At 56.7% G+C, this 27,840-nt stretch overlaps 1 protein-coding gene across 6 annotated transcripts in view; it reads right to left on the minus strand.

The window, feature by feature from the left end:
- Positions 1 to 27,840, minus strand: part of LOC111143599 (single stranded DNA binding protein 3) — a 161,379-nt gene that overhangs the window by 10,278 nt on the left and 123,261 nt on the right. For 2 of the 6 annotated variants that reach the window (XM_022497430.1, XM_022497433.1), the window contains 7 exons: positions 14,090 to 14,149; positions 9,871 to 9,937; positions 9,702 to 9,778; positions 2,608 to 2,672; positions 1,875 to 1,923; positions 1,199 to 1,234; positions 610 to 664 (listed from right to left, as the gene is read on the minus strand). In XM_022497430.1, coding sequence (XP_022353138.1) covers positions 610 to 664; positions 1,199 to 1,234; positions 1,875 to 1,923; positions 2,608 to 2,672; positions 9,702 to 9,778; positions 9,871 to 9,937; positions 14,090 to 14,149 — 409 coding nt within the window. Of the gene's footprint in view, positions 1 to 609; positions 665 to 1,198; positions 1,235 to 1,874; positions 1,924 to 2,607; positions 2,697 to 9,701; positions 9,779 to 9,870; positions 9,938 to 14,089; positions 14,150 to 15,056; positions 15,138 to 27,840 lie in introns of all 6 variants that reach the window. The other 4 variants (XM_022497432.1, XM_022497429.1, XM_022497428.1 and 1 more) reach the window with 3 other exon arrangements.

Here is a 27,840-nt window from a genome sequence, read left to right on the forward strand (position 1 = left end):
GCTCGGGCAGAAATCCAGCTACCTCCCCCTTCTTATTCTCTGGGTAGGTAACGACTATGGCAGAATTCCTTCTAGATGGTAGTGTGTTAGTCTCAGCTGGAAGAGAAACACAAAACGTGATGCTCTGTGTGTATGCATGTGTGTGCATGCCCGCAGGTGCTCACGCATGCCCTCTTCCGATCCAGGAAAGAGAGAGAAGCGATCTCCTATAGAGAGGACCAGAAGCCAAGAGCACTGGGAACTTGAGGCATCATGTTACATGGTCCTGGTCCCAGGATGCCAGAATTCCAAAGCCCCTTTTTAGTCACCTAGAGATAGGCACAGCCAGGACAGGTGCTCACCAACTGGTGTGAGCTGAGGACAGCGAGACCCCTCGTTCCTGGATCTCCCCACTCTGCCCCATCCTTGAACCAGAGAGGAGTAGCCTAGCTGAGGCCACAGGGCAGGTGAGTGGCACAAGGGGCCTCCATCCCCTAAATCCCTGCCATTAAGATACCTGGTAGGGTAAATGCTGCTCAGGAGGCATGGCTGGTAAGCTTTGGGCGTGAACTTGGGCCCCTTCAGGACCCCTTGCTCCCGCAATGGCACCCTCTCCCCAAGCCTTCTTACCTGCAGGACTAGGCATGATGGGTGTTCCTGGGGGACCACCACCGCCAGGAGGTCCCTGGAAATGAGATTTAAAATGGCCATCAAAAACCCATGGCAATGATACAGGTGGGGAGAAGCCACTGAACTCCAGTGACATCAAAGACAAGGGCTCACGCAGGGCCCGGCCCAGTATTCAGTTCTTTATCGATAAAGCTCAAGGAGAGCCCGAGTGCTTAAGCCTTGGGGGGGCTGGACTTGGGCTCCCCCCACCCGATACCCACCCCAGTCCTTTCTTCAAACCCAGAGGCAGCCGTGCGTGTGCATGCGTACACAAACACACACCAGTGGGTGGAACCAGATGCCTGTGGTAGAAACCAGCTGGGCCACTGATCAGCCCCCAAGATGGGGACCCAACTCTAGGTCTTGTTGGGGGAACTTTCAGGCCACCGGAAGGTACAGAAACCTGAATAGCGATAGTAGGTCCTAGCACAGTTTGGAACATGTGCTATGAATGTGTTTTGAAGGGGAAAGAGACGGGGACCCTGGGAGAAGATCTTATGCATATCAGTCATGTGTGGTCAGACATGCAGTGCCCTACCCCCACACTTACCACATAGGTACCAGGTGATGAGGAGGAATATGGGATCTAGAAACAAGAGGTGGGGGAACCATGATCTGAGTCACTTCCTCAAATACTCAGGTGCCCTTGGGCTCCCCAGTCCACCCAGAGACGCACCCCATCTTGTGGGGAGAGGCGGTGGGCCTCCCTGGTTAGTCTCCCTTGGGGGACCAGCTGTGTGAACAAAGCTCGGTTCCCACACTGAACTGATCCTGAGAGCCCTGGCAGGGAGCTGGCAGGGAGCTGGCAGGGGGCGCGGACATGGGAGAGCCTCCCGTTCTGGACGGGAAAGTGAGAGCTTCTCCCCAGACCCCTGGCCTTCTGTGTGGTGCCCTCTCCCAGCTCTGCCCTCTGAGTGCAGGCAGCCAGCCCTGTCAGGGAAGAGGATCACCAGGGGACAGCGCTCTCTAAGCAAGCCCTCAGCTCACCCGTCAGGGCTCCTGCAGAGCAGCAGGCTGGGCTGGGCCCGAACCCTGGAAGGCCCCAGCGTGGTCCTCCCACACCTCCACTTAACAGCGGCACTCCTCCCTGCAGCACTGGGGGATGGGGGTGGGGGAGTCTTGCTCCATCCCCGCCTCTGATGACACCTCTGACCTGGGGCCAGACTACCCCAGACCCCAGAAGCCCCTCCCTGGCACACACCATCCCATCCCACCTGGGTACTCACTGAGTTAGCACTGTTAGGATTTGGCCAGGGTCTGCCAGCTCCCGGGCCCCTGAGAGAGGGAGAGAGAGAAAATTATGACAATGAACAAGGTCTTATCAAGCCCATGGGGGTAGTGCCAGCAGGGACAGAACGAGCGGGCTGACATCACTAACAGGAGGTCCTCTACACGGGCCTAGGGTCTTACGCACCACCTGGCTCTCGGGGTGCAATGGGCAGCTCCGTGGGTGGAAGCCTACAAGCTTCTATGAATGACACAGAAAATGTGTAGCGTATCTAAGATTTCCTGTGCGTGCGCATTTTCCCAGGAAGGGAGCGCACAGATTCTCACGGGGCTCTCTCCCTGCAAGGTGGGGGGGAGGGTTAAGGACTAAAGCAGTTGGTGGTCACCGGTACAGTACAGGGGTTCAAATCTCGACCGTCCCTTAGAGTCGTGTGAGCCTGGGCAAGTTATATCACCTCTCTGGGCCTCAGTTTCCCCCGTCTGTAAGTGGAGGGTGCTGATAACCACCAGCTCCCGGGGTTGTTCGGAAGAGTGGGTGGGCAGGGCCGCAGTAGGCTCCAAGCCACACCGAGTGCAGACACGCAGCAGTACGGCCAACAAGCCCACACCACTGCTAAGGGACTGAGGGCCAGAGAGGTGCCCTGCATGCCCCTGTCCACCAGTGTCTTGGGGGTGCCAGAGGGTGGGTGAGCCTCGGGCTCTGAGCCAACAGCAGGGTCAGCTGTGCCTTACATGTTAATCCCGGGCATGGCGGGGCCGAGGGAGTTGGGCGGTGGTCTCATGCCGCTGCCGTAATTCTGCAACGATAACCAAGGGTCAGTCTATGAGAAGGAGAAGGGGAACCGGAGGGAGGAGAGGGGGAGGAAAGACAAACAGAATATAAGCAAGAGGATTAGTCTGTGGAAAGGATCTGATGAGGAAAAAAACAATGTATTTGTTAAAAAAAGGTGAGGGGGTGGGGACCACGTGATGGGACCACAATGACAAGCCAGCACAGAGGGAGGCTTCGGGATGGTTCTCTCAAAAGCGTGGGGATGTCCGGCAAGCCCTCACATCTCAGGTCTGGGGGTGGGGGACGGAATGGACTTGTAACAGAACTGACTGGGGAATACTGCCCAGCTCAGAAATTCTGGGCCTGGGGGTGGTGGCTGGGTCTGAATGTGGAAGGGGAAGGAATCCTGAAAGGCCTGGCCGGTGGCTGTCCCCACGGTCCAGGACATAGAGACACTGCCCCCCACCCTTGGTTTGTCCCCCAACCCCTGGATCAGGCTGCCTGATTCAGGGGTCAGCCTATGGGGCCCTTGAAATACACGGTGCTGGAGAAGCAGGAAGAAACGCTCGAGGTGGGAGGGGTCACCAATTATGTTTGAGGAAAGAGTCCCTCCTCAGCTCAGTACAAACCCCCAAGGCAGACTGTGGTGAGTGATGAGAGTGCCGGGATCAAGAACCTCTAGTCACGGCCACCCTGACTCCCCACTTTCAGTGCTATTTTCTTTGCTGAAGAAATGCCTTGCTTCCTTTCTCCACTTGGGCTCCTACACATCTTCCAGAACCAGCCTGAAGAGCACCTCCTCGGTAAAGCCTTCCCTGGACATCTCTTGGGGTTAACTGCTCACCCCCATAATGTGCGGCAATCCCCTGACCCCTGCCACACCGGGCTATGATCCTGGCCACGTGTCTCTCCCACTGGGCTCTGAGTACCTGCTGAAGGTGGGGGTTGTATCTGAATGAGCTCCGTGCATGCGTCACCCCCACACCAGCCGTCACAGACTCGGTGCTGAACCAATGAAGGAGTGAATAAGTAAAGGGATAGAGAGAAAGATTAGCCTGGTTGACGCTTGAAGCTCTGCCTTTGTAGTATCTGAACGAAGTAATATTGGTGGAAATTTGATGGCAGCAGCTGAGCACATAACACATTTTACACAGTCTCTGGCTTGTCCTTAGAATAAACAACACCCCGAAGCTAGCATTGCTCCCATTTTAGAGAACAGGAGACCAAGGATCTGAGGGGAGAAAGATCTGTCCAATGTCAGTAAGCCAGTGACTCAGCTGGGGTTTAAAGGCGGATCCGCAAGCCTCTGGGTCAGCACTGTCCCCACCACGCATCTGGTGACAACTCAGAGCCAACGTCACGCTGGTGGTGGTCTCTTCAGCCAAGGTCAGGCTCCTGAACCTCATAGCCGTGGGCCCACCTCCTCTGCCTGGTCCACCTGACAGCGGCTCGGAGTCTGAAAGAGTAGAGCCACAGCGCGGAGATAGTAACGGGAACGGCCTGGGGCTGACTGGCAGGGAGCGAGCGCTGGGGTTGAGGAGGCAGAGTGGGTGGCCACAGAGGGACCCCATGCAGGAGCCGGGCCCTCTCAATCCACGGTGGCACAGGCTGGCAGGCGGAGCCACAGACGTGAGGTCAGAGCCCAGGAGGGCTAGCCCCGGCTCGGCGCACGTATGCGATCACAGCCCCATTGAGGTCCCCGCCTGAAAGATGAAAATGCTGAGGGGCAGAGAGCCCCCAGCCCTACAGGCCCGTGAGGATCAAATGGAACGACGGCTTTGAAGTGCTCTGTTAGCTCTCCGAGGTGTGCTCTGATTTGGGATGTTAGCAGCAGAACGAACACCAAAGCCCTTAATGCTGTCTTAAGCATCACAGAACCTCGGGTCTTCAAGGGTCCTCCTAAGCCCCACGTGCAGCGACTAAACCCTCCACAAACTTCGGCCTCACTTCTGCCGCTTCAGGACAGGGATCCTGCCCCCTCCCCAGGCAGCCCACTCTCCCACGGTAGAAAGACACCCCTCCCAGGGCCTCCGGCCGCAGCCTGCTGTCTCTCCTGCCCACCGAGGAGCAAGAGGAAGGCCAGCCTGGGGGCTGGTGGAGCTTGGGCTGCTGCAGCACACAGACAGGGCGACAGGGGATGACAAGCCAGAGGCTCGCTCCTGGAACACACCCGCCCGTGCAGTGTACTGCCCCCTCGGAGGCTCTGGGGCACCAGTAGCTGTTCCCACTTCGATCTCACCTTCCAGAGTCTCCCTAATAGCAGCACGGCTGCTTCCCGAGAGGGAGGCTGCCCACCAGGTCCTCCCTGCCAGAGGCACAGACCCTGGAGGGCCACGTATGCCCTCCCGATGCAAAGACAGTAGGCTAGAGGGCTGGAGGGACCACAGATTTGCCCAGGGGTGCATGCTAAGTCAGGGGTGAAAGGAGAGCTGAATGTCAACTTTGGGGGGAAGTTCTCAAAGCACAAACAGCAGCCTTTTCAGAGAGGGCTTGGAAGCATGGTTTCAGACACTCCACGGAAATGGTTCTCTTCCCTCCGTGTCCGCCTGTCCATAGCGCCGGACAGCAAGGTGACCACCAGCCAGATGCCCCCCAACTCCTCCGCCATCTGCATGGCTCTTCAGTGACAGGGGCAGCTAGACGCACGAGGGGAGGGACCCCTGGTGCGACATGGGGCTGGCCACGTTCATGGCATGGCGGTGGTCCCTGACTTCCCACCCCACCCCCTTGTCACCACTCGGGCACCCCGGACCCTGGGCAGAGGGGTCTGGCCAGCTGTCGGGAATAATGAAGGGCCCCCTGCTGGGGACTGTGGCTGGACACAGGAAAGTGCCGGGCAGCTGGCAGTTGCTGGAGCCTGCTCCTGCTCCCTGCAGCTCCCAGTCCGAGGGGCTCCTCCTTCTTGGGGCTGCCCACAGCCCTCCCAGCACTATCTTCAAAGTAGGGAAAGAATATTCTAGTCTTTCGGACGCACCGTCTGGGCAGCTTCCTGGGCAGCACGGTCCTGTCCTCCATTTCCCACATCATGTGGGGCCTAGGGGCCTCTATGGGGCCCCCTGGTAAAGTGCTTTAGGGGCCCCAATTTCTCCCCACCCAGCCCCCAGCTGCTCTGGCCAGGTTTATGATCCTTCCTCTATTGCTGGGGCTGCTGCTCAGAAGCCACAAGTAGGAACCAAGAAAGAGCTGGGCTGTCCTGGACCAACAGAGAGACGTGATTTCTTTCAGGTGGCATAAGGAGTGGTCCTAGAGATCAGGGTTTATCCTTTACGCGAACTTTCTCAAACACGGACAAGCTAAGATGGCGATCTGATGCCCGCCTGCGCAGACTCCATCCCCGGCTGAATAGCAGAACCGCTGGTCATCGGCACCCAGGGATCTACGGGCCACAGCATCTCAGAGGGGGCCCGCGGTTCCATCCACAGGAGCAGAAGCATGTGCAGTTCTAGCTTCCCCCCAACGGGACTCCCTTCTGAAAAACTTAGCCAAAACACTCCTATCAGACACTGACACAATTCTTCAAAGAAAGACTGTAACTAAGTGGGTATGTATTACCTCCTTTTTGGCACAGGCCATTGCACCAAACCAGAGTAAAATCTGTCTGAGACACTCGGGGAAAAGGGCAATGCTTGGTCTGCTAGGTCCGTTGTGACATTTAGGCTAAAACCCAACACAGGCTCAGAAAGGGCAAATATCATTCCGTCTGGCTTTGAAATCTATAAAGCAGCCCCAAGACTACACTGTAGCTCTTCTTTGTTCGGAAAGCCGGAGTCGTCACTGGCAATTAGCAATCTTACTCCCTACTTGGACTAATAGGTTGATGGTTTTCCCACCTTTGTGCCTGCTCTCATCATGGCACTGTGTATACAGTGGTGCTTACCAAGGCTGCCCAAAGGGGCTGGCCTCCTCTTCTAAGAGCCCAGGCTGTGGCAGAGATAGCACTGCCTGCTCTGCCCCCTTGAGCCAGTGTTCTGGGGAAGGAGTGGGGTCTGTGGAACACCCTGCAGGCAGCTCATGCTGTTCCTACCAGGCCTATGGTGGACCCTGTCAGGTGATCGCCTGGCTGCCCATTTTGCAGATGAGGGACTAGAGGCCCAACAAGTCCTGGGCTGAGCTGCGGCTGCAGCCCTGTTTTCCAGCACTAAGCTCTGAGTTCATCCCTCTCCTGTCCATTAGGAGTGAGCAAGAGTACACCAATGGGGACAGACAGAAAGGCCTGGGAGCAGGAGGTAGGGAGGTCCTACCCTCAGCCTTGTGGTCCAAACTTCTAGGCTCTGTTGTACCTGTTCCTGGCTGACCCCAAAACCTGCCCCACACCAGGCCAGCCCCTTCTGTCCCCAGTGAGGAGTAGGGGCAGACATTCTGGGTTGTTCTAAGGGAGATTTAGCCCTGGAATTTAAGATTGCACTCTACCCGGATGGGTACAGGAGACACGGGCAAAGCACTTTAGAGTCTCTCTGTCAATACAATGAAGTCAAATAAAGAACAAGGGAGACATTTCCAGAGCCCCTGAGGTTGGTGGAGGTGGGATGAGTGAACTGGCCTCATCCCTGGGCTGGTTTCTCCAACCCCTCTGGGTCACCCCTCCCAGGGCCTACAGGAGAGCTCTGCCCTTGCACACCGCTTGGCTGGATACAAGAGGCCTTGTCTGGTAAGACCTCAGCCTTTAGGAGCCTCCCCTCTTTAAAGCATGCCATAAGAGTATGCCGGACTGCTGGTTGGGGATTCTGACGGGAGGAGACACCTGCTAAGCCAAGACGAAGTCCTACACTTAGAGAGTATTCTGCTCTCGGTCAGTCTGCTGCCATCCATTCCCAGCTCCCAGAACCTCAGGATTACTACAGGCTTAATGAACTGCTAACGTAGGGCCTTGGCCAGGAAAAATTTTAAAAACCAAAAGCACACCCCGCTCAAGGCAATCATCAAACACAGGCAATGAGAGTCCTGAACGACTGAATGGAAGCCCCCCACTGGAAGACATACATTGCTCACGAGGAGAACCTGATGCCAAGCGTCAGGCCGAGAACTTGAGACTCCCCTCGCGCACTCCTACATGGCCAGTGCTGGTCTCCTGCCCATTTTACAGATGCGGCTGCTAAGCCTCCAAGTACCCAGAGGGGCGGGCGGGGGCCTTCCCACTCCAACCTCTGGCGCCCCCAAAGTCCCCAGGACTTTGTGGAAGTCCAAGGTCACTGCTTATCCGCCCCAAGAGTCTCTCTGAAGTGCAGCTGGGGAACCTACAGGTTCCCCACTCAGGGGAGGCAACACTCTGCTTCAGACCCCGCGGCCCCTCCCACAAGTTCCTCAGTGGAGCCACCCAGCTGGGGTCCACTCGAGACAGCCACACGGCTGGAAGGGGCCGCTCTGGGGGCTCAAAAGGAACTGGTGAAAACACAAGTCCTGGGGATTTCAGGAAAGAAAACAAACAAACAAGAAAACCAGAGCTGGAACTGGCGTGCGCTTGCTTCACTGTAGGATAACGGGGCCAAGAGCAGACAAGGACCTCCCTAAAATCCTTCAGCGCCACAGATGTTTGCAGCCCCACCGAGAAGAAGGCAGTGGGCGGGGGGGTGCTGTAAACACAGCTCCAGACGGAGCGGAGGACTCTGGGTGTGGGCGGACCCCTCTCCCTCCCAGCGGGACACGTGTCTGGGAGCCTGGGAGCGAGAGCACTCCTCCTCCTCCCTGAGGGAACCGGAAACCCAGGGAAGGGCCCAGAGAGTGCAAACATCTGCACACTGAGTTAGGGGGGATGGACCCCCCGATGACAAGCAGGCTTCCAGGCAGGGCAGAAAAGGGAAGGAACACCCTACAGCAAAACCCTCCCGATCTCACTAAATGAAATTCCCTTCTCCTTATTTAGACTTGCAGCTTCTTTTAGCTAGTCAGATCAGCAAACCCTCTGCCACAGCTACTAGAGGAAAACAAGGCCACATTCAAATACTCTGGAGGGTGGGAAGCAACTGTGAGAAAGCTCGAGAATAGGAACGGCCTGTCAGACCCCTGCCAGGTGGTCCTGTGAGAGCCAGCCTGTACCTGCGGGGCCTGGAGCTGGGTCACAAGGACTGACCGCTGTGCCATAACTGCAAAGAGGTGGGCAGGGCACTTCTCCCAGAAGATTTCCGAGGGATCCTTCTTGACAATGGAACCTCTCTGGTCAGAAGAAATCTTAGCTTGGGGGCGCCTGGGTGGCTCAGTGGGTTGGGGCCTCTGCCTTCGGCTTGGGTCATGATCCCAGGGTCCTGGGATCGAGCCCCGCATCGGGCTCTCTGCTCAGCGGAGAGCCTGCTTCCTCCTCTCTCTCTGCCTCTCTGCCTACTTGTGATCTCTCTCTGTCAAAAAAAAATAAATAAAATCTTTAAAAAAAAAAAAAAAGAAGAAGAAGAAGAAGAAGAAATCTTAGCTTGGAGCCAGGGCCAAGAAACCGGCTGAGGCTCTGGGTTGAAGGGGGTTTTAGGGTTCCTGGCCAGCCTGGCCTCCTCTCCCTGGGGTGGCATCACTGAGAACCACGGGTGTAGACACACTCCTCATCCCCTCATGTCAAACAGGGAAACCAAGGCCTAATAGGGCCCACCAAGGTCCAAAGGTTCACCCAAGGACAGACAAATGGTGAGTCGCAGGCAGAGCTAGGACTGCCCCTTGTTCATCCCGCCTTTGGGTCACAACAAATTGGGACCCCAAGCCAGTTCAAGTCCACTACCCAGGAGGCTTTGGGATTCCCAGAGAACCCACACCACTGCTCAGGCACCAGACCCTCCACCTCCCAAAGTCTTCAAAACCCTCCCATGGCAGGATCTGGCGACACCTGGCTGCCCCGCTCCCCCAGCTTCCTGGAAGGCCCCTTAATCTGGCCTGCCGCCTACCAAGGGGGGCTGCTCCTGGCTGTGTGGGGGACCAGCCCAGCCGTGGGCAGAGCAGGCAGCTGGGGACTGGGCCATGTTCTCTCCCCTCACCCCTGCGAGCTGAGTGACATGAACGACTGACAGACTGTGGAAGGAGGAAAGTAGGCAGGTGCACACAGATGGACAGGGAGATGGACAGACAGACAGGGGGTTACCTGTGGGCCGGGCCCCATGGGCCCCATGCCTCGGGGAGGGTTCATTCTTTGCATTGATCCTCCCATGTTGGGGTGCCCTGCATGAGAGAGTAGGGGAGCTGTGAGGCGGGGAGTGGGGGCAGACAGCACAGACTCCCCATGCAGCGGGTGGCCCTGCCCTGCCCTCTACCTTGTTGTCGGGTGGGATCCATGGAATTGGGCAGCAGCGGCTGGGTCCCAGGAACTCCTCCCGGAGGCTGAAAGAGACATGAGAGCCACGCTGAGTGGCTGGGGGTTGGAGAGAGATGCGCCTGCCTGGCCTAGCCCACCGCCACCCTCCTGGGGCCCCTCACATGGACCCCCGACCCGCTGGCTGGGGTTGGAGGGAAGGGCCCCAGAAGCAGCAGGCAGTGGGACAGGAAGCATCACACACCCCGCTCTCTCCACGGGTCTGTGCTCCCAGAGCCTGGGCTCATCCTGGCCTCGCCCCAGCCACACACCCCTCAGCGGCAGCACGCCCCCCACACTCCCCTCCCGAACGCTGGCCCCAGCGGTTTAAGCCATACCCCGTCTTTCCTTCACCTATGGAGATGTAACTCACCTTATCCCCTCCCCTAAAGTGTGGGGACCAGGAGACCCCCCCCCCAGCTAAAAATCCTATCACTACACAGGGATCTTTGTACAGGGGAGCAGGTGGCCTTTGAGGTCTGGATGGGGAAACTGAAGTCCAGAGGCTCAAAGGCCCCCAGTCACCTACTAACAGAACCAGGATGAGCGCTCAGAGTCCCCAACTCCCTGTCTTCGTCCTCCACATGAAATGCCCCCTTCCGGCCCCAGGGGTGAAGAAGAGGCCTCCCAGAGAGGGGCGAGCAGGAGACTGAAGGAGAAGCTGCCCCCCGAGAGCCTGCTCCAAGTGGCAGGTGCTGGTGTGGCTACTGCGAAGAAGGGGAGGACAGGGTGCCAAGGGCTTCCCAAGTGGACGCCTGGCACACTCACGGTGGGGACCTGCTAAAACTGACTGACTTGGGACAGAAGCGATTTCAGCAGCAATCGGGAAGAAAAGGAAAAAACAAGCAGCAGAGCTGGAGGGGAAGTGTGTGCTACTGGAACCCTGTGCCTCAGGACTTAAACACAGGCCCTTGCCTTTGAGAGGGAAAGCTTCTGGGAAAGCGGACCACCTGTTCCCTCTGCAGACGCCAGCGCTTCTCAGAGGCTGGGCCCCTGGGACTGGGACAGCCGCCCCCTCCGTCCCCGCCCCCCCGGTCCTGAGCATGGCCGGGGGGGATGGCCCAGTGGGGACCTCCAAACCAGCTGTAGAACGGGGTGGTGGTAAGCAGAGAGACTAGTTCTCAGTGCTGTTCCGAGCTCCAGAATGGGCTGTGTGTGTGTGTGTGTGTGTGTGTGTGTGTGTCCAGTGCACGGGGGTACTCATGGGAGGCCACGCAAACCTGGAAGGACCTGCTGTCCTCTAGCTCACAGTCTGTCTCTCTAGCCCCCGGTCTTAGCTCTTCCGACCTCTCGATTTCTCCCAGCCCTGCTTCCTCTCCCCAAGGTCCCCAGCTGTGAATCACTTGACCGGTTTGGGTCTGCCCACTTGTGGGTTTGGGGTATTTCTAGACCCCAGTTATAGGGGCCTGAGAGGACCAAGGCAGGCCTGCCTCAGAGGCTGTCTGGTCTGGGGGACCCCAGGATGTCAAGGTGGACAGGGGACCATCCAGGTCACAGACTGTCCCCACCTATGACCCTGACGGAGCAGCCGTGGCAGCCGGGCAATCACTCCCCCTCCAGGTAGCCCAGCGAGGACATGGACAGACCTCAAGGGGAGCTCCTCCTTGGGGTCCCCGCACTCTGCTGTGTCAGGACCCGGGAGCAGAGCAGGGCTGCCTGGAGGCTCAGCGGGAGTCTGGGAATCACTTCCCTCTGGCCCTCACTGGGGTGACCCGGCACTGGGGACAGGGCCGCCTCGGCCTCCTCTACGAGAGAAGGCAGATGTGCTGTGACCGAGATAACGGGTCTCACACAGAGGAGGCCGAGGCCTTCCAATGTAAGGAAGAAGCAAAAGCACAGCTCATACATGGAGCTAAAAGTGCTGGCTGTGTCGCTCCCGGAGCCTGCGAGGGAAGCGATGCTCTGGGGCCATCCCTCGGGCTCTGGGAAGTAGGCCAGCAGCTCTCCTGCAGCACTGTGGGGCTGGTGCAGGAAGCGTCTGCCCAGGGAGTGGCCAAATCCCAGCAGCGTCTGCACGGTCACCCGGCTGCCTGCCCCCGTCAGCCACGGGCCAGCGGGGACTCCTCTGGAACGGGGACGGGAGGGCTGCCTGAGAAACCCGGGTGCCGGTCCTCCTCTTCTCAGCCCCGCTGATCCCCATTGTTCCCCACCCATCCGACTCTTGCTGGAATAACAGCAATGCTTTCACTTCTATATATGGCCCCAAACCTGTCACCAGGGAGGCAGGTGGGAGGACAGCCTTGTAAAGCTCAGAGGACACGTCAACAGTCCTTAGCTTTTTGTCCCCCACCCAGTGCCCTTCCCACTGCCCTACCACAGGTGGTCCCATGAGCCTCAGCTAGGCCTGAGTGCACTGGGGTGGCCGAGGGTTCTGTTCCACCGCCAACTGAGGCACTCTCCGCCCGCCCCCCCCACCCAGGTGCAACACCCCTGAGAGGGGCACATCCCTCCCTGGAGGGCAAAGACTTCTTGAGTCCACAGCAAATTGGAAATTGGTATAGATTTCCAAATGTGGGGTGGGGGGGGGCAGTTGGCGGGAAGGTTCCGACTGTTTTGTAAGGTGAGGTGCAGAGGACAGATTATTCTCTGTTTGCTCTCTAAGGCGCTGGCTCATGCTTAATTGATAAACAGGAACATACATGTTTCCTCTTGTGTCCCCTAATTGCTGGAGAAAAGGCCACAGTGATGATAAGAAAGCATCTGTTCCCTCCATGGGGAGGAGTCCAGTTCGGGCCAAGGAGAGCCCCTGGATGCACCGGGCAGGGGGAGAAGGTGCTGTGGGGGCCCACGCCTGCAACGGCAGAGGCCACCCTTGCGGTGGCTGGGCCAGCACATTCACAACTCTGAACGCTGGTGAGGGGCCAAGGAACGGTGCTGCGCTGGGAGCTGCAGACGCACTTGACCTGGCTTCCTGCAGGACTCCGGGAAGCCACTCCTCCACTCTGACCTGCTTCCTCCTCTGGGACATACCCAAGGGTCCCTCCTTGTTCAAAAAGCTGGGTGTCTGATTCTTATCTACCTCTCTCCCTCATGTCAGAGAAAGAGAAAACAAAAGACTTTTGGGGGTGGAAAAAAAACAAAACAAAACTGGAAACCTGACAGGCAATTTAACAGTACAATCTGGTGGCCCCAGACTACGACGGTCTCGCCTTAGGCCCTGCAGCTCAGCACCTGGAGGGAGGCCTTCCTTGCAGTGCTGCGGGAACAGAAACAAGGCCACTCCGGCTGCTAAGAGAACTCCCAAGCTCCAGAGGCAGCAGGGGCTAGAGGCGCTGGTGATGCAGTCACATCTTTTGAAGGGTTTCTGCAAGGTCACTCGAAGAATTTTATGTAAAAAAATACTTCAGCATGAAAAGAAACCTCCCTAACATTTCTTTTTAAGTTTCTTTTAACTGTCGATCCTCAAAAGATATTTTATCTTTACCTCTCCAGCTCCCCTCCCGCCCCCGGGTGGGCTGAACTAGGGATGGCGGCGCGGGGGCCGATTTCTCCAGACCACCTAAGAACTGCCAACCCTCATGGGCCAGCATAAGGCACACAACCCCAGGCCGAGAAGCCCTCCCCATAAGCAGACCACTTTCCTAATTACACGAACAAATCCTTTCTTGTTTTGAGTTGGGTCTGGGAAACAGGCAGACATTGCTTAGAAACTCACAAGCGTCCTGCTCCGCTGCATCCAGGCTCCTGATCTAAGCATTCCTACGGGCCATTTCTCCCCTTAATAGCAGGATTATATTTACCAGCCTTGGCAATTCTCAAAAGCTTCCAGGAAAAAAAATGCACGTTGTCAATTAACTTCATTAAGGAGGAAGACCCTTTTCCAAGAAGGGCCTGGAAGGGAGGGGGCAGGGGCATTACCACCTTCCCTAGACTAGCTGAAACCCTGCATTCCCACTGGGGCTGCTTCTGCTGCTGCCCTCTGGGCTCCAGGAACCACCAGGGTCTGCTCTGCCGCCCAGAGCCCACCAGGAGAGGTAGAGGCAATGCTGGGAGAGGGGCTGTACCGTGAACACAGAGCAGACAAAGGGCCCTCCTCGGGGACCGGCCTGTAAGCTACCTCCAGCACTCAAACCTGTCCCTCCACCTCCAAATCCTTTCCCCAAGTTTGGACTGGCGTCACAGTCCAGCGGGGGCCAAGGGTGGCTGGGTGAGGGGAGAGAGAACATGAAAAGGTACAGTACCTGGTTTCCCATTCTGATCGGGGGCCTGGGGCCGCCTGCGTAGCGCGGTGACATAAAAGGCTGCAATTACAGGGAAGTAGTTCAGTGACAGCCTGCACTCCTGCCCAGGGACAAACACGACTGTGCTCCAAGCCACCAAGTCCAGTTTTGTTACAACCAGCCATCTTTCCAACTCTCTTTCTCCCAGTGGCCTCTTCCCTCTGGGCACAACTTCCTCTGGGTGGAGGGAACAACAGAGGCGCCCGGCACGGGCGGCTCCTGACTCCGCGTGTGCCCATGGACATCTACTCTGGGTGGCCGGAGAGCGCGGCTGGGCCTGGGCAGGGGGCGCGGAGGGAGGAGCCGTTACAGTGGTGCGGGGCCAAGGAAGAGATCTCTGCTCTCAGGAAGGGAAAATCGCGACTCAGAAGGGGACTCATACACAAAATGTTCCGGGTGTGCGGACAGAGCTGGACACACACGCGCGTGCGCGCACACACACACAGAAACCACTGACACAGGGGATGCGGAAGGGGAGCAAGGATTTGGGGTGGGGGGACACAATGAGAACGGTAAGGGGCCAGCGGGCTCCCTGACTTGTGCGGGGCGATGGGCAGGAGTAGCGAGAGTGCACACAGAGAAAGGCTAGGGATGCAGCTTTGGTTACGAACAAATGGTTAACCAAACTCAAAAAACCAAACCAAAAGTGAGAGAGGAAAAAACAAAAACATAAAGGCCGCTGACAAGGTCACAGAAATATATTTGCTTTTCTTTTGGTTTCAGATCCAAGCTGGGTGTGATGTCCAAGGAATGAAGACTGTCTTTGCGGGGGAGGGGGTGAAAATTTTTTCTTTTTAATTTCATTTGTCCATAAAGACTCGAAAGCAATGGCTAGAGCACATTTTTGATTTTTGTTTTTCCTCTGCTGGCTCTGTCCTCCTCGTGCCCCGCGCCCCCCGGCGGGCGGGCGAGCCACAGTGCTTTTTACCTGACTGTGGGGTCCCATCATGCTGCTGGGATTGTGAGGTGGAGGCTGTGCGTGCGGCGAGGGCTGTGACCCCGGAGGACCCTGTGAGGCCAGACAGTAGAGGCAGGTTATAGATCACAGCACATGGAGAAGCGCAGAAGCTTAAAAGAACAAAAATTAAACCAAAACGAAGGGCAGGCGGCGGGCGGGCGTGCGGGCTCTGGCTGGCGGGGTGGTGCGCGGCGGCTTGGGTCGCAGGCTCAACGGTGGGCGCAGAGAGCGGGAGGGAGAGAAGCCGATGAACACACTCACGGGGCGGTTTACGGGGACGGGAAATAAAACCCAGCTCCTTTGCCAAAGCACGCAGGAGTGGGGGGCCCGGGCACCGTCTACGGCTGGAGAGGAGTTTGCCATGTTAAATACGCTGGTTGTGATGGGCTCAGAGAGCACGGCAACACGTAGCAAGGCCCTGGTTTGGGGGAGCTTCCGGTCTGGAGGGGGACACAGACAGGATGCAGGCTCCTGGGCCGCGCTGCTGAGGGGAGGGGGCCTGATGGGTGCACGGGGACAGGAGGAGTCAAGCTGGGCCAGAGATCAAACAAACAAGGGAACAAAAGGACCTACGATTACAGAGAACCCATGCCGTGAACTTTATTGATTCACCTTCATTTTTAAAGGGCCCCATGAAGTGGGGTTTCTCATTCTTTTTACCCATGAGGAAACTGGATCTCAAGGGATGAGGGACCTTGGCCACAGCCATACAACTGGTGGACGGCAAAACCAGGATGAGACGCCTGATGGCCCCGAGGCTCGCCTGGACTCCTGTAGCCCAGAACTCAAGCTGGCATGTGCAGAGGGGCAGGGGGATGGGGCTGGAGGCCCCTGACTGCTGCGTGGGTGGGTGGAGGGCTGGGCTTTCCACTCTAGCCAGCAGTGAGCCACCCACGGTCCCGAGGGGACTCCAGAAGCCCTGGGCTATGCTGACCTTGACTCCCCCCAGAAGAGATGGGTAGGTGAATTCACTCAAACCACAGGATGGGTCAAACTGTGGGTTGCAACCCATTAGTGGATGGTGAAATCAATTTAGTGGGTTGCAACCATTGTTTCCTAAAAACCTGGAACGGAATAAAAAAACAGAATAGAAACTAACAGCTCTGTGTGTATAAAGGCAAATCTTTTCACCCACTTCTTTTCACATTTATACATGTGTGTGTGTGTATACTGGTTCACCACGTCAAACGTATTTCCTACTGCAGGTCAATCAAAAAGCACAAAAGGCCCAACTTGGAAGCTCCTTCCTGCCTTTGGGATGTTCAGAGCTGGACACGGGGGCTGGTGACAAAGAGCTCACCCTAATTCACTCTTCTCTACCCTAGATCATGCCATCATTACTCTCGCAAGTCGCTTTTGAGAAAAGTCCAAAACCTGCACGGGGATGGGGGAGGTTACATTAAAGAGGAAAGGGAGAGAGAATCTTCGAGATGCAGGTAGGATTCTCTTCGTCAGCCTTCTCCCTCAAAGCCAGGCTGCCCAGCCTCCCACCTGCTCAGAAAACACAGTACAGAGCCAGGGCGGGGTGGAGGGGCTGGTACTGGGCGGTGGGCCCAGAGACAGAGAGAAGAGGTGTGCAAGGAAAGACGGCAGGGAGCCGTCCGGGAAGGTGGGGGCGCCGCTGAGGACAGGCCTGGAGTTTCTCCGCCAAGTGAGGGGCTGCTCACTTCCGGAGAGCTCTGTGGAGCAGATGTTCCCCTACCTGCCACGCTACTAATTTCAACAAGTGTGTGTCTTTCTAGCGGCTGCCAGCAACGGCATGGTTTGTTACCATGAGCAATTTTCTTAATTAACAGACATTAATTAGCCATTTAGCAATTTTGCAAGCATTTGTTTAGCGGCTTTCCTAAACATGAATACCACTGTGATAATGGCGCTGATTAGAGGGTCCCCTAATTAACAGTACAGGGAAGGAAAATTGAAATCACATAAATTAAAAAGGGAGGGGAAGCTAATGAAGGCGGGACATATTTGCACCTGCAAGTCTTTTGTACCATGAAACTTGGGTGCAATGTAAACAAAATAAGATAATTCAAAGCCAACCCCCAAAAAAAGAAAAATAAAAAGAACAGAAGAAGAGGGTTCGAGGGTGAGGTCCAGTTGCCAAGAGGGGGCAAAAGGCCTTCTGTTGGTTCCCAGCTCTTGGCAAGAAGGGAGTGCCTCCTCCTTCCAACTCTCGTGGCCCTTCCCTGGTAGGATCCGGAGCTCCTTCGGGGAGAGCGGCGTGTCTCCGGGCAGGTCCCCCACACCTGTGGCCCTGTAAGCCGGGGAGGCAAGCAGCAGCTGACCTGACGGCTAACTGTAGAAAAGGTATGGAAAGAGCCCCAGAGTGTTTGCCACCCACAGGGGACCTCAGCCAGCGGCGGCCCCTGCTTAGGGCCAATGCTCGAAACTGGGTCTGGAAGGCCATTCCAAGCTGTCTCCTGCCCCTAGATTATGGCTGCTTGGGCACCCTGATGTTCAGAGGCCAGGCCAGTACGCGTGCCTCACCTCTCTACCTCCCTCAGAAACTCCCTGCCAGACTCTGGTAACTGGCCCCTGAAGAAGTGGCTATGGCACAAGTTCGCCTCCAAGCAGCCACCTCAACACAGATGGCCAATGAGTAGTAAGGGCCGGGAGCGCACAGCTGGTCTGAGAGGCTCTGGGCTGGTCTGGCAACTTCTCTGGCTGGGAGGGAGAGGTGGCGAGTGGGCTGTGAAGTCTGGGGAGGGAACAGCCTTCTCAGAAGTCTCCCCCATGACTTGGAGCCCAGGTTTGGAACACTGAGGACAAGAGAAAGCTGGCCTAGGCTGGCCGGTTGCCCAGAGAGAAAACCCCACCATGATCTCGAGACAGGCGGGGACGCAGCTCAACACTCGTGTCCCCCCCAGCACAGCCCCTAGCATGGCTAGGAGCTCTGTGAGCCAAAAAGTGTTTCCTCCATGAAGGCAGAAGCCTATCGATTCCTGGTGGTCACCCGCATCCAGCCAAAGCGCCATCCTCTGGGTCTCTGCTACCTCTGCTCGGCCTGGAGCTGTCTGCCACTCGATCTGCGTCCAGACTCTGGCCCTGGGACAGTGTGCAACAGCACAAGGAGGCACCCAGCAGGCCTGATGCGTTCTTGGGGCAGAGAACAGGGCACCACACCGAAAACGGCTGCTTCTGTTAAGACGACGACAGACCTGTTCCCAGCTCCACAAGGAGGAACAGGATTTGCTGCCCTGTGGTTTAGTGCGCCCATAAGAGGAGTTTCTCTCCTCCCCTGCCATCTCCACAGGAGACCAATAGGTAGGTGCTGAGAAGACAGACTTTATGGTCTTTTCAACTCCTTACCCACTTGGTCAAAAGGTCACAGAGGAGGCAGACCACAAACGACCTTGCTTGAGGGCTCTGACCTTCTTTGGGTTGTTGGGCTTTTCTCTTCCCCAAACTCCAAAAGGATCCAACAGGCCGGGGTAGCGGGTACAGGTAGAAGGTGGGAGAAGGAGGGAGTCCTAACGCTGATGGTACTGATGAACTTTCCCACACAGGACGGCTGCCCCATGGGGCCTCCTGGCTTGCTCTCACTGAAAGCTTCAGAAGAACCAACATTAGGTGCATCTGGAAGCCTACTTGGCCAAAAAGAGCCTCTGAGTCCAGCTCTGCTTAGACGTCGAAGGATTTCCATCTCATAAGCAGCATATCCACCCTCCCAGGACGCCACAGAGCACATGGTTATCGGCAGACATCTGAGGTGCACAGAGTACTGGGTCAAACCAAGCTGGGGCTCCCACTGGCAGCTTGGGGAGAGTTATACCTACCTGCCTGCAGTGGGTGGCTCTGACAGATCGTCGCTTCTCCCAGTGCCCTGCATTTACAGGGAATAAAATGATGCCCAGGACAGAGGTGTGACCTGTCCAAGACCACAGAGAATGCACTGGAGGCAGAGCCACATCGCCTAATCCCAGCCGGGGGATCTCTTTATGACAATCATACTCCTGCCCACTGTAGGTAAAGTGGACTCAGCCACTGACTGCACTTCCCTCGTCAGAGAAATGGAGATAGTAATAAAGCCGCACGTCACCTGCATTAGCGAACGTGACCCTGGACTCATGGCTGGAAACGCGAGCAGTCGCTCCGCTTCATACCTCAAAAGGGTGAAGCCACTGGCAAAGCCATTCAGCGGTGGAACCAGGCTCCAAGTCTGATTCTAGAGCTCCAGGGGGCCTGAGCTGGCCCACTACTCCACCAAGCCCACAAGGGGTGTCTCTGTGTCACACATGGAACATGAAGAGCAGAGGAACAAATCCTAGAGGCTCAAGGATAGGGGGTGCGGCCAGTCACTCACACACATACATATTCTGGAGACTGACCTCGGGGGTCCAGCCAGCCCCATATCCTGGGGGTGGGTGATGGAGGTGCATCAGACTGGTCAGGCTAGCTGGGGAGAAGGATGAGGACATGGTGACAAATGAGCTTGTGTTGGTTTAAAATGCCATGGGGTCCAAGAGAAGCTGTCAGGTAAATTGAGGCCCAGCGTGGCTGCAGAAGGTAGGTCAACGGGGAGCTGGGCTGAGAACTGAGGTCCCCTGACTGGTCAGAAATCTTTCCACTGCAGGGCACTGCCCCCCTTGGCGGGGTGGGGGGGTGACGCCAGGGAGGCCTGCACCAGGGAGAGACCCCAAGTGGAAAATCCCACAACCAAATCTGGGAGAAGGGAGTGGAAAACGTGCCCACTTCCTGCCTGGGCTTTCATTCTGCCCCAGACCCTGTTAATGGACTTGCCACTCTGTCTCCAGGGTCCCAACATCTCTGACCGGAGATCCAGAACTCCCGCACTTCTCCTTTTGTTCCCTGCAGTTCCAGCGCTGGGTAGTGTCCCATCTCACAGCCTCGGAGGGCCTGTAAGCAGGGCCTGGGGGCCTGGGAGGTTCTGCAACGGTGCGACACTGAGAGTTCAGTGAGAGAGGCTTTCCTGTCACAGATGGGGAGGGGAGCAGAACAGCCCCACGGCACAAGAGAGCCATGGTCTCCGCAGAAAGGCATTTCAGAGTGTCAGCAGGAGCCACCCATGCCTCTGGGTCGCAGCTGGCTTGAGTCCTTGCACTTCCCCCGAAGCCATCCTCGGGAGGTAGATGGGCTTATGGCACGATGGCAAACGCTTCAGGTTCCATGGCCCTGGCTGGCAGCCGCTCCCAGCATCTCCGGGGCACATGGTGAGTCCAGTTCCCTCAGGAGGAAAAAGGGACATTGCAGTGGGGTGGTGCAGGTGACAGCGCTAGGCGTACGGGAGGTCCCTAGGCTTCCGTGGCCGCGCATTCACGCCTCATGTTCCGGTGGCCCCTCACTGCCCATTTATGGGGAAAGCAGCAGTGAGGCCCGCTCTGCTGGGAGCGCCCTCCCTCAGCCAGTTGAAAGCCCACACACCCTCCTTTGTGCAGCCCACTCTGCCCCGCCACGGGGCGCTCCCCTTCAGACACTGTGTCTAATCCGTAGACTCCACGCAGGCTGCTCGAGGGCATGGGCACGGCCTTCCCCGCCGTGTGCACATGCTGGGCAGGGGCCGGACAGGCAGAGAAACTTGGCCAACACGCGGACCCCACAGCCAGAGTCAGCCAGCCCACATCTAACCCCTCGGAGTTTAAGGGACCCGGGATAGTACCAATGGGGTGACCGAGCTGGTCCTCTGAACTAAAGATTCTCACAGAAAAGAGAGGATAGTGCTTTAAAATTAAAAGTCAAATTAAAACAAAAAAACAGTGCATTTTTTTTTTTTAAGGAGAAAAATAATAAAAGCTAAGTGCTAAGTTCAATATTTCTAAAACTCACTGCTCCTTCACCTGGCGCCACCTCACACTCTCCAAGGCTGCCTTTCCCTGACTGGAAATCATGGACTGTCAGGGAAACAGAGCTGAGGCTTAACTCCAGGCTTTCTGGGTGCAGAAGTGAGCCCGGGAAAGAGCACACATGAGAATGAGCTGTGGCCAGGGCAAATGTTGGGCTCCAGAGCCCAGGGCACTCGGGCTGGCGTCCTGCCTTGTCTTCCTGGGGTGTGGGCTGCTCATCTTCAAAGGGAAGGAGTTCAGGTGACATGGAGTTCGGGTTCCTCACAGGAAAGCCAGGAGAATGCTCTGTAAGCCGCAGAATGCTACATGCTTACCACTGGCCAAAATTTGCCTTCTGTCTTCACAGGAGGCCTTTGGGGATGGCACTTGGACGTTTCAGGTGTCTCAGAGACCCAACACTCTACACATCTTCATCCCTTCTCACTCATGGGGCCAGTGGCCGCTGGCTTGGCAAGGCTGGGGGCATGTTTTATCAACAGGCCATGGAGACAGACGACTTACATTACTAGGGGCCTGTGTCATCTGCCTGTTGGGCGTGTCACTTTAATTGAGAGAATATAAAATTACATTAATTATACACATGGTAAAAGGCATGTGGCAGACAATCCAATTTGCTCCTTGGACACAAATGCTGACAGAACATGGCATAAGCCCATTCTGGGGAGACAGAGCCAAGGAGTGCCAGAGTGCCACTGATTCCCCCCCACCATGTCCGTTGGTGCAGTCCACCTCGTCCCTGGAGTGTGAACTTGACCACTTGGCTAGGTGAGGGAGGGAGAGCTTTAGCCGCCCCTCCCCTTTGACACGCACCTCAGCAGAGGAAAAGTTCTTTCTTTACTTTGACCCATGGGAACCAAGCTGGCAGTGGCTCGCACAGTTGCTTTCCTCTCCTGCCTCTGTCCGTCCCCTCCCCATAGAAGCTTCTCTGTGCGTGTGTATGTGGGAAGTACAGGCCAGAAGTGGAGCTGAGATGACCAACTCGAGGGCAGAGGGAGCGTGAGCCATCTGTGTGTCCAGGACACACCCAGCAGGTCCTCAGGGGGTTGAGCTGGGCCACACCTGACGGCATGACTGTGCTGCACTGCGGGCCCCGCCCCCCTCCCTGAGAGCTCCACGGCAGGGGCAGTGGACTGCCTAGGACATGAGCCCACAGGAATCAAAACCCTCTGGGGGCACCAGACCAGGAGGATGGGTTTTGCCAGAGAGAAGTCAAGTGGTGGCAGCCCCTCTTCCTGGGATGGTGGGGAGATGGCCGGTTAGAGGGAGGACTGTACACGACGTCTCCCCCTTGGGGTCACCTCTGCGTACCATCAGCAATCTATATGGCCACCAAGGTCCCCTCTGGGCAAAGATCAGCAGAAGACTCTGATTTCTGTCTGAGCAAAGGCCCCAGCTGACCTCCGCTTCTCACTGCACCTCTCCAAGGAGCTGGGATGGGGCTGGGCGGACGGCAAGAGCGAGAGGTCTACTTGTGAATCTGGTGCCAAGACACTCAGGAGGTGCTCAGCGAACGTTCTCAACAGACATGAGGCCCGCTTGCCCCACAGAGACATAGAATCAGCAGGCGATGGTTTTCAAAACAAAGGGAGGAAGCGTGGAAAATGAAAGTAGTGGCAGCGTCCAAGACCTAATGCAGAGTTCCGGCACGTACTGCCCCCCGCCCCTGCCTCTTCCCCCAGCCCTCGCACAGACAGGAAGACTGAGCCCCATCTCACTGGTCCCAGGGCCAGGCTTGGTGGCCTGCACCACGCCGCAGACCCAGAACGGAGTCTGGGGTCAGCTGCAGGGCAAGGACCCCAAGAGCACGGCCACCACGCTGAGCTAGAGGAGAAGCTGGCAAACTGGGTCATGGCCAAATATAGCCTGCTGCCTGTTTTTGCAAATAAAGTTTTATCGGAACATAGCCACATGCCCATCTGTGCCCGGTCCCCAGCTGCTGCCACACAACAGCTGTCTGTCAGCGCCAGCGCTGTGACAGAGACCAGAGGGCCCACAGAGCCTCAGAGATCTACTATCTGGTCCTTCACAAGAAAGTGCGCTGACCCTTGGGATAGGGAATGGGTTTCAAGGTGGAAAAAGGTTAAAAACTGGGGTCTTTTAAAATCCTCAAGGTAGGGTGCCTGGGGGGCTCAGTGGGTTAGGCCTCTGCTTTCGGCTCGGGTCATGATCTCAGGGTCCTGGGATCGACTCCCGCATTGGGCTCTCTGCTCGGCAGGGAGTCTGCGTCCCTTCCTCTCTGCCTACTTGTGATCTCTGTTAAATGAATAAAATCTTAAAAAAAAAAAAAAAATCCTCAAGGTAAGTACCATATCTACTTTCTGACTGTTAGCCTCAGATCTTCCCAATAAGACAAATGAAGCAAAAATTAACCCCACGGAGAATAAGGAAACTGAAGTCCAATGACATTACAGTATTATTTATCAGAGCCACGATTTTTCCCACTGCGGATGAACAGAATGAGAGCTGGACCAGGGGGCAGCAAACCTGAGCTGTGGTTCTCCTGCCATGATACCATGCAGCCAGTCACGGAGCCCCAGTTTTCTTGACCACTGGTCTTGCACAAAATGACCTTTCATCCCTGTAACATGACAGCCAGCATTCACATCCAGCTGGCTGGCCCCGGAGTACCTTCCCAGTCTCCTTCTCACCACAGTGCTAGGGAACGAATGCCAGCACAGAACATTCTGGGGACTCAATTCCAGCCCTTAGTTTTTTTAAGCAGATTCACACTGTGTGACCCTCTCCTTTGCGGTGAATTTCTCTAGGGTCATCTTGGGAAGGGCCTCTACCTCGAAGGGCTATGGTTGGGACGGGGTGGGGGGCAGAAGAGAGATGACCATGCCTCCAGCTACTAAACTTCTGGGGCTCCCCCGCTAGAGATTCTTTGTATGTGCCTGTGTCTGTATAACCAGGCATCCTTTTCGGGGACACGGGACAAAAGCACGCGCGGGACCCAGTCCATCTGGGAGTGTATCCAGCCACTGGGTCCCAGCACCCTGGGCTGAGGGTGCACTAAATGCTGGACACACGTGAACAAGCAGTACTGTGGACCAGAGTCCCAGGTCTAACTATTACCACGGCAGCACCCCAACAGGCATGGGATGGAGGGAGCAGGAGGGCAGCAGTGAGAGAATTAGCACACTGAGGCAGGGCCTGGAAGGAGGAACAGGTATCCTCTGGCAGAGAAGAAAGAGAAGGGGCTTGTGGGCTGAGAGACTGGCCCCTATGCTGTAGGGGCAGTGTGGCCATGGTGCTGGAGGGCCGTGGGCACAAGATGGAGACCCTGGGGCTGGGCCCTCCAGGCTGAGAAGCAGGGTCCTTAACCCTTAGGAGCTCCTGCATGAGCGTGCCAATCAGATCTAGGTCTTGGGAATTACACATCCGTTCCTTTCCTTTCCAAAGATGTTTCTATGGTGCCTCTCAAGTTAGAATCAAGACTTGTAGCCACAGGAAAACTGAGTTCATGGCTATCTCGGGAGCTAACTCTCCCACGAAGCCACACTCTGGCCCAGAATAGCTAGGCTTCTTTGATGTTGGGGAAGGTCTCCAACACCCAGTCCTAGCCATGTGGGTTTCTGGCCAGGATCCAGAGAGCAAACCTCTCTCTCCCTGACACAGACTCACTGCGATAGAGACCAACTCTGTGGGTAAGCAGGAGGGGTAGAGAAAGACCCAGGATCCAGAAGCACGCCAATCCCTAGGAACACCTAACCTTGCCAAGAGAACCAAATCTCCACCCCCACCCCCCGCCAAATCAAAAGATTGCCTTTTGCTCTGCAAATGGATAGAGCTGCAAAGATGCGTCTTGCTCCTGCCCGCCAGCCTCGATTCCACTCTCACCAGCGCTCAAGCTTTGCTGTTAATCACAGTGGCACAGGGAAAGCGAGGTGCATATTAAAAAGCACTGCCTCATCCACCCAGAGAATTCCTGCTCTACTTTAAGCTCTCCAGCACATGCATGCACACAGCCTTCACCCTGCTACCCCTTTGCACCCCGAAAGACGATCCACAAAGTAAGGATCTCATCATATCCAACTCGGAAGGGAAGGCACAGGGCTTTGGAAGCCCCACGTCCAGAATGCCAGAATTCATCCCCTATTGTCCACCGAGCGGAAGACGGCTGAGCTGGCAACAGGAAAGTCGGCCACGGTTCTCCCTGTGCTTTGTAGCTCCCTGGATGACTGGACGGTCTCATGCCTCCTCTTCCCCAAAGACAGAACAGCTTGGGGAATGGCCCAAGAGCTCATCTTCCTTCCTCAGCTAAGCAGAAGCAACAGGATGGGGCAAGGGAAAGAACCAGGACTCTGGGAAGAAAAGGGTTTAGGAAGCCCACCCAGAGTCACCGGGCCGTGGGTTATGCAACTGGGCAAACCTCAACAGAAGCACAAGGGACAGCTAAGTGAGTGTGTGCGGGAAGGAGGGGGGGAGCTGTTGGAAGTGCCCCAGATTCATGGCCAGGAGCACCGTCTGCCACCCCTGCCATTCTTACTCACCTCCTCCCAGAGACCTGGAGGACTGAGATACTGAGAGTCAAGTACTCAGTCCAGTGCTGGGAACTGACCCTCAGCACAGCAGGTGGCTCAGATCTCCCCCACCTCAAGGAATCCTTTGGGAGCCCCCTCTTCTTTGACTAGGCTCTCCTAGGACCCTAATCCCAGGGTGCCGCCTCCTGGCCTGCCACGCCTCAGGCTGGAGGCATGGCCCTATGGCAGCCTGCCTGATGCTGAGGGCACCTCAGCCAACTCTTCTGGAGTCGTCTGGCCCCTGAAGTGGACACATATTTCTTCTGCCCCAAAAGCCTCTGATGCCCCAGGGGACAGGAGCCGGGTCTCCCCTGCTTGCCACTGCCCTTCCCGTGCCTGCCCTCTAATGGGGTTGCATATCACAGACAGGCAGGTTAAGGCCCAGAACGGTAGAGCCACGGCCCCAGAATTGACTGCACTTCTCCATGCTCTTGAGTAAGTTTCTCGGGACTGATGCTGCGATTACTCGGAGGACGAGGCTCTTCATGTCGGGGCATGTGTTTCTTGGGGCAAGGATAGGGCAAGACTTCGCCCAAGTCTCCTTTAATAACACTGACCTGAGACTGAAGAGCCTTCTAGAAGGGCAGGGGAGAATGCTGCTCTCTACAGAAGAGGCCACACAGTCATGGTGGAGGTGCAGAGGCTGGGTCTGAGAGCAGTGGCCCTGGCCCATCGTAGGGATCAACAGCTGGTCCAGTAATGGCGTGAGGGTAGCAGGGCTTAGATCACAAAGACCTGCGAGTATCTTACCAAGAGCCCAGACTCTATGTCTTTAACACAAGGACATCATCGGTAGGAAGAGCTGGGGTCAGCCCCATGGACTATGAACCCCTGTACACAGGTTCCATCTGGCCTCCCGACCCTGGGAGGCCTGCAGGGCTGGGCAGAGAGCTGTCACTCGAATGTGTACTGAAGGAAGAGATGGCTGAACACAAGTCCCTGGGAAGGAGGGCTGGTGCGGATTTCTGATCTGCCTTTCGTTCCGAATGCATTTCCAAAGTCCTAGCTGGTGAAGCAGGGAGAAGTTGTTCCTGCTTCACAGGTGGGGAGCGGACACTCCAATGACACCCAGGTGAGGCCCGCTGGTAACAGAACTCAGGATGCCTGGCAAAGACCCAAATGCCTGGGCGGGAGAGTCGACATGAACTCGAAAAGAAGAGTTCATATTAATGAGCCCGGTGGGAAGAGAATCAGAAGCTCCCGGCCATACGACCTGCTTCCCTGCCTCTACCTCCCCTGTCAACTCCCCCTGGGTGGACCGGGGAGCAAGGAGTTAAGCCACATAGGACAGGATTAAGTGAGGTAACACATTAAACGGGCCTGTGCTTGCCAGGTCCCAAACACATTGGTCTAACTGAAAGGCTAATACCCATCGAAAACACCCAGAACCTCTCCCACGTGTCACTGCCACCAAAGCTGTGCCAAGCCTCTAGGAATAGCCCCTTCTTGGATGAAGAGCACCCACAGTGGCCCGTGCCCTTGGATGAGCTGCGGGACCTAGCTCCGGCGTGAACCCTAGCTCTGAGACAAGAACAGCCCCGGGACAGACCTATATGCGTCCCCAAGACAGACACCTGAGTGTTTAGCCAGGCCGGGCACCAGGCAGGGCTTCGTGGGCCTCGTTTCCTGGCATCCTCACAGGCGCCTGGGAGTCTGGGGCTACCTTCACCCCAGCTTTCTGGTGAAGCTATGGCACCCAGATGGGTTAGCGGACCTTCTCAAGGCAATCCACGTGTCAGCCCAGGCTGCGTGACTTCAGAGCCTTCTGGAAGGATGGAAGGCCTTGGGGGGAGGGGGGAGGGAGAGGAATATGGCGAATGAGCTTCCAGGGGCGCAGGTGCTCATCAATGTGGATCCTAAAGCCCACGGGTCGTGTTTCCACGGCAGTACTAAACCAGCACTGAGCACGGCTCCATGTTTCTATGCAGAGTCCGTCCTTACCAGAGCCCCGCCAAGGAAGCACTGTGATTTGATGAACAAGTGCTCTCAGCACAGCTGAGGACACCAGTGCCCAGCGAGGTCGGGTAACCTCCCCAGAACACATGTTCAGGAAGTGGCACTGGCGGGAGGGAGGAGGTCGGGGGTCCTCCTCCTAAGCTCCTGGTCACAGCCACCGCACCTTGCGCTGCCCTCTTCCAAGGTGTCCATAGGAGGCCTCTCCCGGGGCTGCTGCCCTCCGATGCCTCATCCCTGCGCTGCGTGCAGAGCTGATGTGGTGGCCCCCAGTCAGGGTGCCCCCGGGGGAGCCCAGCACCCAGCCTGGAGAGAACACTGCATAAAAGCTGTGGTCCCCCAGCCATACTCTTACCAAGTGTAACCACCCCCATTTGGGTATTAGCAAGAGACAGGGGCTTGCTGGGCAACCAGTGGGTCTGGTCCAGGGCCTTCATTTATCCTAAGACCTTCATCTGGGGGAGGGAGAGGTTC

This window comes from Enhydra lutris, unplaced genomic scaffold (assembly GCF_002288905.1).
Source record: "Enhydra lutris kenyoni isolate GAN:26980312 unplaced genomic scaffold, ASM228890v2 scaffoldscaffold9, whole genome shotgun sequence".
NCBI lineage: Eukaryota > Metazoa > Chordata > Mammalia > Carnivora > Mustelidae > Enhydra > Enhydra lutris.